The sequence below is a fragment of the Pelodiscus sinensis genome, chromosome 19 (genome assembly GCF_049634645.1).
Source record: "Pelodiscus sinensis isolate JC-2024 chromosome 19, ASM4963464v1, whole genome shotgun sequence".
In the NCBI taxonomy this organism is placed as follows: Eukaryota; Metazoa; Chordata; order Testudines; family Trionychidae; genus Pelodiscus; species Pelodiscus sinensis.
Genome location: NC_134729.1, coordinates 27513706 through 27527032, shown reverse-complemented (window position 1 = coordinate 27527032; position 13327 = coordinate 27513706). Strand labels below are relative to the sequence as shown.

General features: G+C 55.1%; 1 protein-coding gene across 2 annotated transcripts in view; it reads right to left on the bottom strand.

Moving 5' to 3' along the window:
• Positions 1–13327, bottom strand: part of AP3D1 (adaptor related protein complex 3 subunit delta 1) — an 88510-nt gene that overhangs the window by 2070 nt on the left and 73113 nt on the right. For both annotated transcript variants that reach the window (XM_075903208.1, XM_075903209.1), the window contains 12 exons: positions 12699–12904; positions 12131–12204; positions 9767–9965; positions 7157–7219; positions 6411–6503; positions 5889–6029; positions 5223–5270; positions 4692–4881; positions 2565–2653; positions 1429–1514; positions 906–1027; positions 151–230 (listed from right to left, as the gene is read on the bottom strand). In XM_075903208.1, coding sequence (XP_075759323.1) covers positions 151–230; positions 906–1027; positions 1429–1514; positions 2565–2653; positions 4692–4881; positions 5223–5270; positions 5889–6029; positions 6411–6503; positions 7157–7219; positions 9767–9965; positions 12131–12204; positions 12699–12904 — 1391 coding nt within the window. The remainder of the gene's footprint in view (positions 1–150; positions 231–905; positions 1028–1428; positions 1515–2564; positions 2654–4691; positions 4882–5222; positions 5271–5888; positions 6030–6410; positions 6504–7156; positions 7220–9766; positions 9966–12130; positions 12205–12698; positions 12905–13327) is intronic.

Below are 13327 nucleotides of genomic sequence, written 5' to 3'. Positions count from 1 at the left end.
TCCACGTCAGCCCAGGCAGAGGCCTCTCCCAATGAAGCCACCCCGAATCCCAACTGGGAATGCGCACCCCTTGGCCTTAAGCAGCAAGACGGCCCCCCAGCCAGGCAGTTCCCCACCGGCTGCCACCACAGAGCGTTATGGAGCACTCACCTTTTTCACCAGCAGGCAGACGTGATGGCCCTGGATGGAACGACTGTACATTGATGCGCACGAGTCAACGCGCTCCACAACTGCAGAAGTAAGCATGCATTTTTATTGAACGGCCGTTCTGCCTTCTCCTAAGCATGGTTACAGCAGCTCTCTGGTTCTGCCGGCTCCTGCCCCCAGCCCAGGGGCAGAGTTAAGGTGGCTCGGATGCCTTAATCAGCAATTTGCTTGTTCAGATTTTGGGATTATTTTGGAATATTAAGATGAATGACGATGTGACGTCACAAAATCAACCCTCTTGCAGCAAAGGCGGTATTTAGCCATAAGCGGTTAGTTGATCCTAGCAATTAACACTGGCCTGCAAAGCCCAGCTGCTTTGGCCAGCAATTGTTCGACTTTTGTCATTAGGAATTTGAAGTTACCCCAAGATATGAAGCGAAATTCCTCCCATTCCAATTACACTTAGTGCTGGCCAAAGATCAGACTGACAGCCCTGGAGCCTGAAGTGGTCTCGCCCCAGCCCTGGCTCCCAGTGCACCTCACTGAACTGGACAAGCCATCTCTACGGTGCCAGAGGGGCGCACATTTTGAATGGCTCAGCCTTTAATTAGCACGTTCTGAGACAGGGACACCTGCCTACCAGAATGGGCCAAGATAGCTTCCTTGCTTCACCCGGCCTGCAAGATCAAGGCCAAGCCAACCCTAAATTAGCAATGAGAACACGACCCCTCGCAGCGGGTTCGGTGATAGGAACTCACCTGAAAAGTGATGATAAAAACAAATCTTTGCTAGTAGATGTTGGAAAGAAACGCTAATTCCATCTGCTTTTAGAGAGCTCATGTGCAGGTCCCCAGACTCCAGCAGCTTGGCAAAAGCATCACTGCAAAAACACAAAGGAGAGGTCATGGCACCAACCCGCCCCAGCTCTCCCTCACCGTGCCAGGCCTTCTCTGCAGTTAGAGCGCAGCAGTCGCGCGTTTACGACCTAGCGGGAGACTCGGGTTTGGAGTGGGCTGAGACGAAGTCTCGGGGATCCCTGTCATCTGACACGGAAGGAGACAAACACGCTGTTTGTTCAGCAACCTACTTCTGCAGGCCCCTAGCACATCCTGATGCATGCTGTGTCCCGTAGCGGGGGATGGGAGGAGACAGACAAACTGAATAGAAGCCACCACTGGCTGGGAAAGTCAGGGCTCCGCACCTGGCCCAGCCAAAGCTGCACGTGGATGGCAAAGCCAATGCTGCACGGTGCAGACGCTGGCGCCCTCGGCCGGCACTTACCTATAGCAGGGCGTTGTGATCAAATATGAAGCGCAACTGAAGTGCAATTTGAAATCTAGTTTTTCATGGGTTGAACCTTCATCATTCTGCAACAGGCCAAAGGAAAGGAGATGAAGGGAATCTGGGGGCAGAGAAACAGCACCTACCCCAACCCAGCATGCAGAGGCCTGGAGAGATTTCACCAACTGTCTCTGGCTGGGGAGTGAGCAGTGGCGTTACTGCCGGAATTAGGGGCTTGGATTTTGGGCCGCCCAGAGTATCGAGGCAGGAGTTTGGGGTTTTGTACGTACACCTACAGGAGTTAAAGGACAACAAGTACGTGAACCAGACGGATCTGGCCAACTTTTCAACTCCATGCCCTGCTCAAAACGACTGAACGGGCGGAATTTGGTCTATCGCACTGAGATCGAGTCTCAATTTGGGAAACAGCCTGAGAAGCAAACGAACGGCTCCTCTGTCCCCTTGGCCAGGCAGAGGGCGGATTTGCAAGAAAGCCGCATTAAAAAGGCAAACCCTGAGACAATGGTTGTCTTGGTTGGCCATCGACGGGTTATGTCGATACTGCACAGACAACGAGCAGCGTTTCTGGAAAGACCAGAGCTCGGTACTTCAGCCTCCTCAGCAGAGCTCTGCAAAGCTGCGGCTAGACGCTTCATACCCACGGGTATCCCCAGCCGCAGACCTGGGACTCATTCTCGTGGATACAACATTTTCTTTACTCTTCAGCCAGCTCCACTCTTGCCCTCTGCTTCCACCCTGCATTGCACCCCATTCCAGCCCGCGGAGCTTTGGGGCCAGTGGTCAGCGTGGAACTGACCCCCGAGGTGAAGGACAGAACAGTCCCTGGGCTGCATCACCAGCCGGCTGCCCGGCCAGCGACCTTGAGACCGAGCGGGCGGATGTGGCTGCAGCGAGCTGCCAGGTGACAAGCAGCAAAGCATCCGAACCAGGGTCCCACACCGCCAGGACTTGTTTTACGCTCAGGAGGCTTTTTGCATCTCATGGAGTCATGTGACACTTCTCAGGCTGTGCGGGGGCAGGGGGAGCAGAGGAGCCCCAAAGCAGCGAGTGCTCTCTCCAGGCCAGGCGCCCTGCCACGCCCCCCAAGGCAGGCAGGAGGGGGAAAGCGGACTCACTTTGACTATAAAGGACAGGGTTCCTTTTAGTTTCTGAGCCATCACGATGCTCTGCAGAGTAAACACGAACTGGGCTTCGTTAGAGATCCCTGGTGAGCGAGAGGAGAGGGAGGCGTGAGGACACGGCAAGCAACTCGCCTCCTTAGGCATCAGTCACAGAATCCCCAAACTGGCAGGGACCTCGGGAGGCATCGAGTCCAGCCCCTGCTCTCCCGGCAGGACGAAGCCCCGTCTAGATTGTCCCTGCCAGGTGTCTGTCCAGCCTGCTCTTCAGTATCTCCAGGGATGGAGATTCCACAATCTCCCCAGGCAATTCATTGCAGTGTTTAACCCCCGACAGGCAGGAAGTTTTTCCTAATGTCCAACCTAAACTCCCCTTGCTGCAATTTACGCCCATTGCTGCTGGTCCTGCTCTCAGAGGACAAGGAGAATTTTTCTCTCTCCCTCCTTGTAACATCCCTTTAGACACTTGAAAACGTACAGCTAGGACGGTAATCGCTCCCAGCGCTGGACAGGGGCATGCGAGCCTGACCAATGCCTGGCTCTGGGCCCCAGGTAAGGGTGGGATGTTCAGAGGCACCTGAGGGGGATGCAGCCAACTCACAGAAAATCAATATGATTTGGGCACCTAACTTCCTTCCCCCTCGGCTGGAATCTGTCCCGGGTCTCCTGGCTGGATTTCTGGATGGCACAATGGAGCCAGCAGACGCCACTTAGCAGCATCCTGCTGCCTGTGTTAACGGGATTCAGTACAGGCAGTGGCAGGCTGGTGATTAGCACATCGGTGAGAAAGGTGTCACCGGTGGGCAGGTCTGCGCTGCTGCAGCCAGGGAGAGAAACGCTGGGATGGACCCTCCCTGCCTGCAGCTTGTTCTCCAGCAGCCCAGTCCCTGCACATAGGACCCACCTGGAAGGAGGCTGCAGGCTGGGGCAATGGCAGGGCTGCATCACAGGCACAGGAGGTGCATGGGCCCTCTCCAGGCTGTGTCTTGCCGGCAGACAGCGCACAGGGCAGGGAGAAACATGGTGCAGGCCCCACACTCCACCAGCCCTGCCCAGAGGCAGCTTTGCAGGGCTGCCCTCGGGGAAGGCTTGTCCCTGAACTGCAGCTTCCTTCCCTGACCGCGGCCTCGCCAGCCTGACTTCTGTCGAGTAGCAAGAGCCGGATAATGACCCAGGCGGGGTCCCGATGCAGAGCTGACGGGCTCCACAAGCCACACGCCTGCACAGTCGCCCACGCCCTGCCCCGCGGGGAGCGCGTCAAGCATTCGGTGTTAGATCAGAGCGGCCAGACGGGGTCCGACCAATGATCCGTCCAGGCCAGTCTCCTGTCTGCCCACCATGGCCAGTGCCTCAGAGGGAGGGAACACGACAGGGAATCATCCAATGATCCCTCCCCTGTTGTCCATTTCCAGACAGAGGCCAGGGACACCGTTCCTACCCAGCCTGGCTAACAGCCCTTGATGGAGCGAACCTCCACGAATCTATCTAGCCCTGCTGTGAGCCCCGTTTTAGTGCTGGCCTTCACCACATCCCCGGCGATGTTCCTGTTTCCCACACTCAGCTGTTAAGACGCAGGCGTTCAGCATGTACCAGCGTCACCCCTTGGAGAGCGCTTCCGACTCGCCCGTCTCAAAGCCCTGCAGGCTCTAAGCCTCAATACTCCTCTGAGGGAATTAACCCCCCCCCCCCCAATTACCACGGGGGAAACTTGAAGCCCAATGCAGTTAAGTGTCAGAGCAGCCCACCCTGGGTTCTTACCACCTCTTGCAGTTGTTGGTGTAAGTTTAAGGCCTGGACTCAAGTGATTATCGGGGCTTTCAATAAGATTTCCCAACCTTCCTGGGTGCGAAGAACAGGACTGCAGTGCACCCAGCAAGCCAAGAGCTGCGCAGGTTAAGAAATCAATCAAGCCAATCGTGATCTGCGAATGCCTGGTGACGTCCAGGACACCGCAGTCTGTAGCACAGCCAGCCTTACCCCTAGTCCTACCTATTAGACCACGCTACCTAGTGGTTATGCCACTCGGAGGGTCTAACTAGCATCACCGGGGACAGGGTAAAGCCACTTTCTAAAAGTCACTTGGTTAGCCCTTCCCACAGGAGGGCAGCGTGGGACTGGCCATACCAGGGGGCAGCTGGAACGGCACAGGTATCCCATCGTGTACTGATGATCCTTCCGGCCGGAGCATTTTAGCGTTGAGAGAGTCCAGGACATTCAACTCCATGCTCTTCAGGAAGCTAGCACTCTTGTTTTCAAAGATCACCGAGACCGTGACTTGACTGTCATGCTGGAGGTTTCCTTGAATGTCGTATGTCTGTGAAGGAAGAAACCACAGGGAGGCTTCAGACGCTGGCTCACGTACACAGCAGTGGGCTGAAGAGAATCTAGCGCTCACACGCGTCGGTGTGGAGACTTCCTTTAACTGCACTGCCAGACTTTCAAGCAGTAGGGCTGGGCCAGACCTTTGTGCTGATAACCACAGAGCCAGGGAGGGATCCTGCCCCAGAAATCCACTCGGCCATGTCTAGCTGCTGTAACTGGGACGGTTCTCTAGTTAAACGCTGCAGCCGTCAGCCGTCCCAGGGCCATCTCCCGAAGGTGCTCAGGAAGTCCAAGCGGGAGGGACGTGAGAGACGCTCACACTGAGTTACTCACCATTTTAATGTACGAATTCTCAGCAAGAAGGCAGTAACTGGACATGGGCTGAAAAACCAAGTAGGAAGTTACACAGCGAGCCACGTGTACGGATGAAAACTCGACTCTACAGAGCAAGCAATGTCCCCCCCTCGCTCCCCGCCAGGTCTGAATCGGGGGCATTTGCTGGCACCTCGGCCACAGCGCGAGAACATCGACAGCCGGGTGCAGGGCTCAAGTTGGGCCCACAGCAGCCAGTTCTGAGCAGCCCAGAGCCCTCTTCCGTGTAGGGGGCTCCCCGCTTCCCTCGCACATGGGAACACGCTTCCGCCCAAGCCTGGCCCTTGCAGAGCCAGCAGCAAAGGGCTCTGGGGGACGAGGCGGCTCCACCACCTGGTGACGTGCGTTCCCAAGCAGCCGAAGGGGACGGGTTGCTCAGCTGGACCCTCCAGCTGGGCGGAGGGAAAGGGTCTGTGGGGAGCTGGCTGGTCCGCAATGGCCCCTCCTCACTCTGCGGGAGAGCGAGCTCCACACACTAACCCCTCCCCCATTCGTTACTCCAGTGGCCATGAGGGGAGGGCTCAGGAGAGACACTCGGCTGGTGAAGTACGAGTGCAGCTCTGATCTAATGTAGCAAACGCACCCCCCCCGCCCCCCCGGCCAGAGCCGAGCGGCACAGCCCCTCACCGGCAGCGGTTCATCGTCCAGCGTCCCGTTCTGCACCGACGCTGCCGGCTCCTCCTTGCTGCCGTGGTGCTTCTTGGATTTCTTCTTGTCCTTGGGCTTCTCCTCCTTCTTCTTGTGCTTCTTCCTATGCTTGGAGGCTTTCTGCCAGGCAGCGCAAACAGGCGTCAGCCGCGCGCTCAGCAAGCCTCCCCTCACTGCCTCTCGCCCGCGTCTCTCCAGCCCCAGGTTCCACTGCACACCCCCAACTAGCCCTCTGCCTGGGCTCGCGGGGCCCCTGCCGCCGCCTCCAGCCCCAGGCACGTGGCACGAGCAGAGTCTGGCTCTGGTGAGCCACGGCTGGAAACCCCGTGCGGAGCACGCTCAGCCACCTGCCAACGGCTCAGCAACCCCGGGGGCAGGCTAGTCTCTTGCACCTTCCCCTGAACAGTCGCCCTGGTCACTGCTGGTAGGACACTGGACCAGGTGGAGCAGTGGCTGGAGTCAGCCTGGCAGCACCATGGCATCAGTTCTTTAGCCCCTCACCTTTCCTTCGGCATCCTCCTCCTCTTGCTCGTTCCTCTGGGCCTCTTGCCGCTCCTCCGGCTCAGCTCCGGCAGCGCTCCCCTCGGGCTCGCTCTGCCAGGGAGCAACAAGAGGGGCTCTGACGCGAGCCAAGTGCAGGCGACGGGGCTGCCCTGGGGCTGTCCCAACGGCTGCGAAGAGGTTCGCTCCGTGGGTTTAGGGCTCGGCCAAGGGCTCATCCTAGACATAAGCCTGCTGGGGTCCCCACACCTCTCCCAGCTTAGAGGTCAATGGGAAGTACAGCCGGAGGGGCCATTTTCAAACCTCGCCTCAGTCTGCAGCTGTTGGTCTTTGCTACTCGACTCCGCACGGCATCTCCCGCAGACCCCCCAGGCCAGGGCTGCTGAGCCCTGGCCCTGGTGTGTGTCTACTGACATGCCAGGAGCGCTGCAGACCGGGACGCGGGGAGGGAGGCAGACAGCCCCCCTTCAAAACCCAGGCTTCCTTGCTCTCCCTGGCCCCGGCTGGGAGGTGCCATTTGCTGACCCAGACACCCCTTCACTTCCCTGCCTGTACAGGGTCCTTTCAACCCCACTGATCCCCCTTCGCGCTTGGGCTCAAAGCCTCATCCCACAGAGCAGCTGGAAGGGACGAATTCCCATTGCCCGGAGCTCCCGCTCTGCAATAACGCCAAGCTTGCGCGCCAGGGCTCACAGACCCAAGGAAAAGTTTGTTGGGGGGGGAGGGGGAGCAATAGTCAGACCTACCTGTGCCTGTGCAGGGGCGGCAGGTGGTGGGGCAGTGGAGAGCCAGAAGTCCAAGTCTTCCCCCTGACACACACAAGAGCAATCAAGCCCGGACCGTGACATTAACGTGACTGTGCTGCTTTCGCACAAGCCACCCAGCGAGTTGTACGACATGGAAGCTGCTGCAATTGGCGCAGAAATACAGGGAACAGATGGCTCGGGGGCCCGAAGGCGGGCTCCGTCCCAGCGGTCCCTCCTGTTTCCCACCCCAGAGTAGAACGAATGTTGCGTGCACCAATGTGGAGGGGACGTGCGACAGAGCAGACGTGCCAGACATCACCTTCATATTGGTGCACGTAAAATTCCGGGGGTGGGAGAAGGGGCTCAGGTGTGGGGCAGAGGGCTGGGGTGCAAGGCTGTGAGGGCTCCGGCTGAGGGCACAGGCCGGGGTGGGTGGGGATTGGGGTGAAGGGGGGCACTTGGCAGCTAGTGCAAGGAGAGAGGACCCCCCAGCTCTCTTCTCTCAGCAGCACCCGATGTGCAGGGGGACAGCAGGTCTCCCCACTGCAGGAGCTCCAGGCTGGGCTGCCTCGCAGCAGGATCGGAGCTAAGGCTGCCTAGGCTGGGGCCGCCCCAGCAGAGTCGGGGCCAAGGCCAAGCTGTGGCAGGATCAGGGCTGCAGCTCCTCCTGTCCCCGTCTCAGGTCACAGCCCCCTCCTGTATCCAGACTCCATCTGTGATGCGCCCTCCCCCCATGCCCTATGAGAACCGGCTTATGAATATGCAGAACTCAAAGATGCTTTATGCAGAACAGGTCACGTAACAGTCCACTTTTACCGTTAATCGCTGAATGCGTCGAGCCTATTTTTGTGCACGTGTCATTCTTGTATGTGAAGCTAGAAATCAGACGTTGGATCTGTGTGGAGTTCTAAGTGTGGGAGTGAGGCCAAGGCTGATGACAGGAACCCAGATGGCTGAGGGATCAAGCCAACCTCCTGTGAGCAGCCAGGTTTGTCCTGGGAGCCCAACCTGTGGTTGGTACTAGAAAGGCATGGGGCCAGGCCGCCCGATGCTGAAACCCATTTTGGATCTGGTACTTTTCCACTCCAGCGGAGACGTTTGAACTGAGCAGAAAGAATTCCTGCCTTGAGCAAAAGGGACGTAAGGGGGGGGGGGGGGGGGCAAAGAATAAGGAGAACTGCCAAACGCCAGGAGCAAGGTTCCCTCTAAAGTTTTCCATCCGTGTATGAAATACATTTTGTTGTGTGCACTGAGGCATGTAGAACACGCCCCACCAGTAGAAACAAGCTGCTGGCCGTGGGAGGCTGCCCAAGCACTTGCCTTACAGGGACCGCTGGTCAGGAGACCTCCCCCCCCCTTACCACCTACGAAGCCCGCTGCAAACATCTAAGACTGAATGGGGGAGGATCGGGCCCAAGCTAAGCGGATGCTTAAGTTATGAGAGAGGTTCAGAACAACCGTTTAGGGTAAACATTTGAGGGAGAAGTTTCTCATGGATTAGAACTGGCGGAGCGTTGTTTATTGATATTAATTTAGTGACTGACTTGGATCTGACTTTTCCACTTGCAACCACTTAGACCCAACTTCTTAGACTTACAAAGCCATGTCTGCCCCTTATCGAGCCCAGTGTAAGTAACCGTTACGGGGGGGAGGGGGGAACCCCCCTTTGCATCGCTCTGTCAACGCCAGAGGGGACTGACCATATGAGCTTTCTCTGTGTAAAACTTTTACCCAGATTAACAGGGATTTACTTGGGGTTTGGGTCCCTTTTGGGAGTCGGTTTCCTGGGGGCTGAGCCCTTAGAGCCGAGCTGGTTCAGTGTCCGTGTTGCTCTGCAGGGGGCGGTAAACCCAGTTCTGTGCCTGGTCTGGGAGAGGGCAGAGGATCAGGCCCAGCAGGACGGGATGGCAGGGAGCCCCAGAGAGCAGGAAGGTGGGCATCAGTGGCATGATCAGCCCACCGGGGGACAAACCTAAGGGGACTTCTGCCATTTCACACCCTCACACTCTCCCAGAACCCCCCCCCACTCGACCCTTCCTCTACCTACTGCTCCCAGACCTTGCACCCCTCCCTTCACTAAGACCACAGAAAAGGGCAGCCCCTGACCACTTACTAAATTCTTGGCGTGGCCCCCCATGGAAAAGCACCGCCCATTAGCCAGCCTGCAGGCTGAGGCACCCTCATCCCCTCAGGTGGACACTGGCTGCAGTGCCTGGGGAAGCTTCGACCCCAACTGATCAGTCAACTGGTCTGCGCAGGGAACTTTGGACTTTTCAACTTTTGCCCACAGGAAATCCACTGAACGTTGTAAATCAAGTGGGTTCAAGTGGCGATTCCCTGCTAATGCCGCTCACTGAACTGACATTTCCCCCACGAGCTCCGTGTCGGGGAGCAGCGCAGCGTCTCTCGCCAGCGGCACTCTGCAGGCTGACGAGGCTAAGTAGCTGTTTAATTTCATTTTTCTACTTGTAACTGGCAGCAGGGCACTTTCATTACTGCAGAAATCCCAGGAAATGAAAAGCTAAAAATAATCCGCATGTGCATCCTAGTACCAGCTACTGCCGTCGGCAGCAGCACGTCTGAAACACAGGACATTTTGTCAAGAAATACCTTGTTCCCTTCTTCAGCCACCTTTCTGTCTTTTTCTTTCTTCTTTTCTCTCTCACGCTCTTTTTCTTTGTGTTTCTTTTCCTTCTTTTTAGGTTTCTTGCTCCTTTTTTCTACTAACGGAGCTTCAGTGTCTGGTGATTTCAGGTTCTCAGCATTTCTGTGTGTCTGCACGGGCAGCTTCTCGCTATCTGCTAAGGGTCTTAAGAGAGACGATTAGTTACCTTCTCATGAACAGAGCACCTACTAGATTCCCAGGCAAGTTTCTCTTGCCCCCCACTTGCCCACCCCACCTCAAAAAAAAAAATCTCACAGAATTCGCCTAGGATCACATACAAAATCTCCACTAACACACGTCAGAATCCCAATGAAGCCACATTGCCTGCCTGCAGGCATTAGAAGTTTGATGAAAGCATCTGGCAAGCCACTGTGAGCAAAGCACAACAGCGATGCGCTTGCAGATTAATCACTTCCTGAAGAATTAACCCCACACACAGAGCATGACGTTGCAAACCTATGAAATTATCCTAGAAGAACAAGTAAAAATGTAAAATAGGAGGAAAGATTTGAAGCAGGAAATGTTACAAGCCAAGCAGGGAATTGTATCTTATGGGCTGACAGCTTGGCTTAAATAAATCCCGGGGCCAAGGACTCAATGTGTCTAGTATTTGAAACAATGGGCAGGGTTCCTAGAACTATACACGGAGTTTTCTTAGGATTGCTTAGAAAGTTGTGCTGTAAATCACAAGCCCAGCATTAAATCAAAATGAATTTGGCTGGAACGCCCATATCACAGCAGGACTGTTGCAAATCGCTTGGCTTTATATTCTATGCCCAGAGACAAAGAGAACATCAGCTTCCTGTTCTTGTCACACTAAGGTGCTGTATAGTTGAGAGAAAATCATATTACCATATTACTGGGCATGCTCATTACAAGCCAAGCAGCAACTCGGGAGGGGGGTGAGCATGTAACACCCTCCATACAGCCATGTCACCTCTGCATGGACTGCTATAGTCAGATCTGTGTTTGGGTTCAATGTTGATTCGCATGTTTGTTGAGCAACCAACATAAGGTCAGGAAGATTGGGATGAAGGACTGGACTTGATCTAACTACTTCTAACACAAACACTGTAAAACCCAGCAGGATCATGTCTGACCAAGCAGTCAGCAGCCCTCGATTTAAAAACAATTTCATGTCTGGTGACAGAAGGCTTGGCTCAGAGAAAGCCAGTAAGGAACAGGGAGTCGCAGGCATCATTTGAGGGGTCCATGCTTCGAATATGATCATGATCCTGAAGAGATTCACACTGATCAGTGAAATCAACCAACCTTTTGAAGGCCATCTGCTTAGTGAGATACTCTTACCTGGCAGGCTCCCCTGAAACCAGACTGTGTGTGTGTGAGTGGCACAGAGTGATGCAAGCACAGGGAGAGAGAGAGAGAGGACAGAGATGAGACAATGTGACAGAAGAGCACGACTGTGTATATGGGTAGAGCATAGACAGGAATGGTGTGAAGGCCCAATGACACCTCCACGAACACTCCATTTCGGAACAGTCAGCTTCGTGTTTTCCACACTGGTCTATTCAGCCTTTGCTGGTAGGAATTGCTTTCATCCTACCTATTGCTCTCCGAGAAACTCAAAGACAACTGCTTCCAGAAGCAGACCAATTCTTTAAGAACTTTGTTTCCCCCCCCCCCCCCCCCATTTTTAATGTACCGACAGGAAATGTAGAGCAGGCTCCTAAGTAGAACAGCCTCCTAAATCCCGCAGGATAAAAGGGTCCTAACCCAACCATTACAATGACTAGAATATGATTTTCTAGAACAGCAGGGAAACCTGCATAGGCAACATTTTACAATTGGCCTTTGATTGTAGCTATTCAATGCCCATCGGGGGCTTCAGATTTCCAGTGGGGTGCATAAGGATCCCAGCATTCTCCGGCTCCCAACTCAATGGGTTGGGACAGACCGGCTGGCAGGAGCTGGCAGCCCCATCAACTGACCCGGTCTCCACGAAAGCATCCCAAAGAGCTACGGGGAAGACACCCAAAGGGAAAGCAACCACTTGGCATAGAAGTGTGACTGTCCCCATTTCCTGTCCCCCCCAGTACAGCCGTGCTCTGAACAACTACTGATGGCAGGGCCGATTCAGCACATCCCTTGCAGCCAGTCTCTGAAATCCTGTGCGCGTGCACCGTGGCTTTCCGAGGTGCGCAGATTAGGCCAAGCGCTCGGGGACGGGTGAAGACTGATGGGTTTCGCCTCTAGTGCAAGCAGAAGCAAGGCCTCACAGTAGGAGCTCTGCTGCACTGACTGCCATGGCTAGCAGGCAAGTAAGCCACATCTCACAGGTCTGTACTTACTTATCCAGGTCGACATCCAGGGCCTTGTACGGATCATTGGGATCTTTGTCATCCTCATCACTGGGCAACGCGTTCTAGATGGATGGAGAAATAGAGAAACCGCTGCAGCCATGAGCAGTTCCCAAACTATACCAGTCCCCCCTCAAACCCCACCTGCCCAGAGCGATCTAGTGAAACTGGCCTCCTTCCACTCAGACAGGAGCAGTCACATCAGCTGTAAACTCCATCCAGCCTTCAGGCATTTCGAGTAGAGCGATTATTCGTGAATCCCAGGATTTCCGTTACTGGGTTTTGATTGGAACACACCCCAGAGGCACTAGCGAGTACAATTAACTATGTTGGCAGAGAGCCTGCAACCGGGATGCAAGTTCAACGTGGAGAGAAGCTGTAAGTCTCTGTGGGCGGCATGATTTCTACTGCAGGCGCATCCTGTGGGTTTAGTCATTTTTTCTATTCGGTCAATTGCAGCCTTTAGCCTCATGTGCCAAGAGGCCTCCTAACTCTCTCACGGGGGGAACCAGCCTATGCTATTCTTCAACCATCCCACCAAGGCAAGTGGGCAACTGACCTCCGGCATCTCCTCGGTGATGATGTCCACATGCTGGGCCGGGGCGATGTCCTCCTCGCTCTCCGTGTGCAGGGAGGTATGGCGGCGATGCTTGCCTTTCTTCTCTTTCTCCTTCTTCTGCTGTTTCTTCTTCTTGTCTTTCTCAAGCTTCTGTTTGTGCCGCCGCTCCTCCTCCAGCTTCACATACTGGTCGGACATGGGCATTCCTGCCCACGCAGATGGCTCGGGTAAGAGTTGCTTACAGGCTGACCGTCGCAGGAGTTAACACATTTTGCCCCAGTTTCTCATCCCGAATCCCAAAGATCAAAGCCCCACATTATCCTCACACCCCCCAGCTCTTCACAGTCCCTTCAATAAAAGCCTCCTCCCAACCAACTTCACAGCCCATGGCAAGCCAATGGACAAAATTCTGCTCATTTTCATGCATAACTCCTGCTGACTCTCTTGAGCGTTAGATCACCAAAGGAAGAATCCAGCCTGGAGACTCCTCTACAGCTGACTGTCCGACTGCATTTTTCATACCCTTGGGAAACGGAGAACATTAAAGGCCGCAACCCTGGTATGAAAGAGCTCACTCACACTTTCTCTAGGCTGTTCTCTACCGTGTACTGTACTTCAGCCATCGTTTT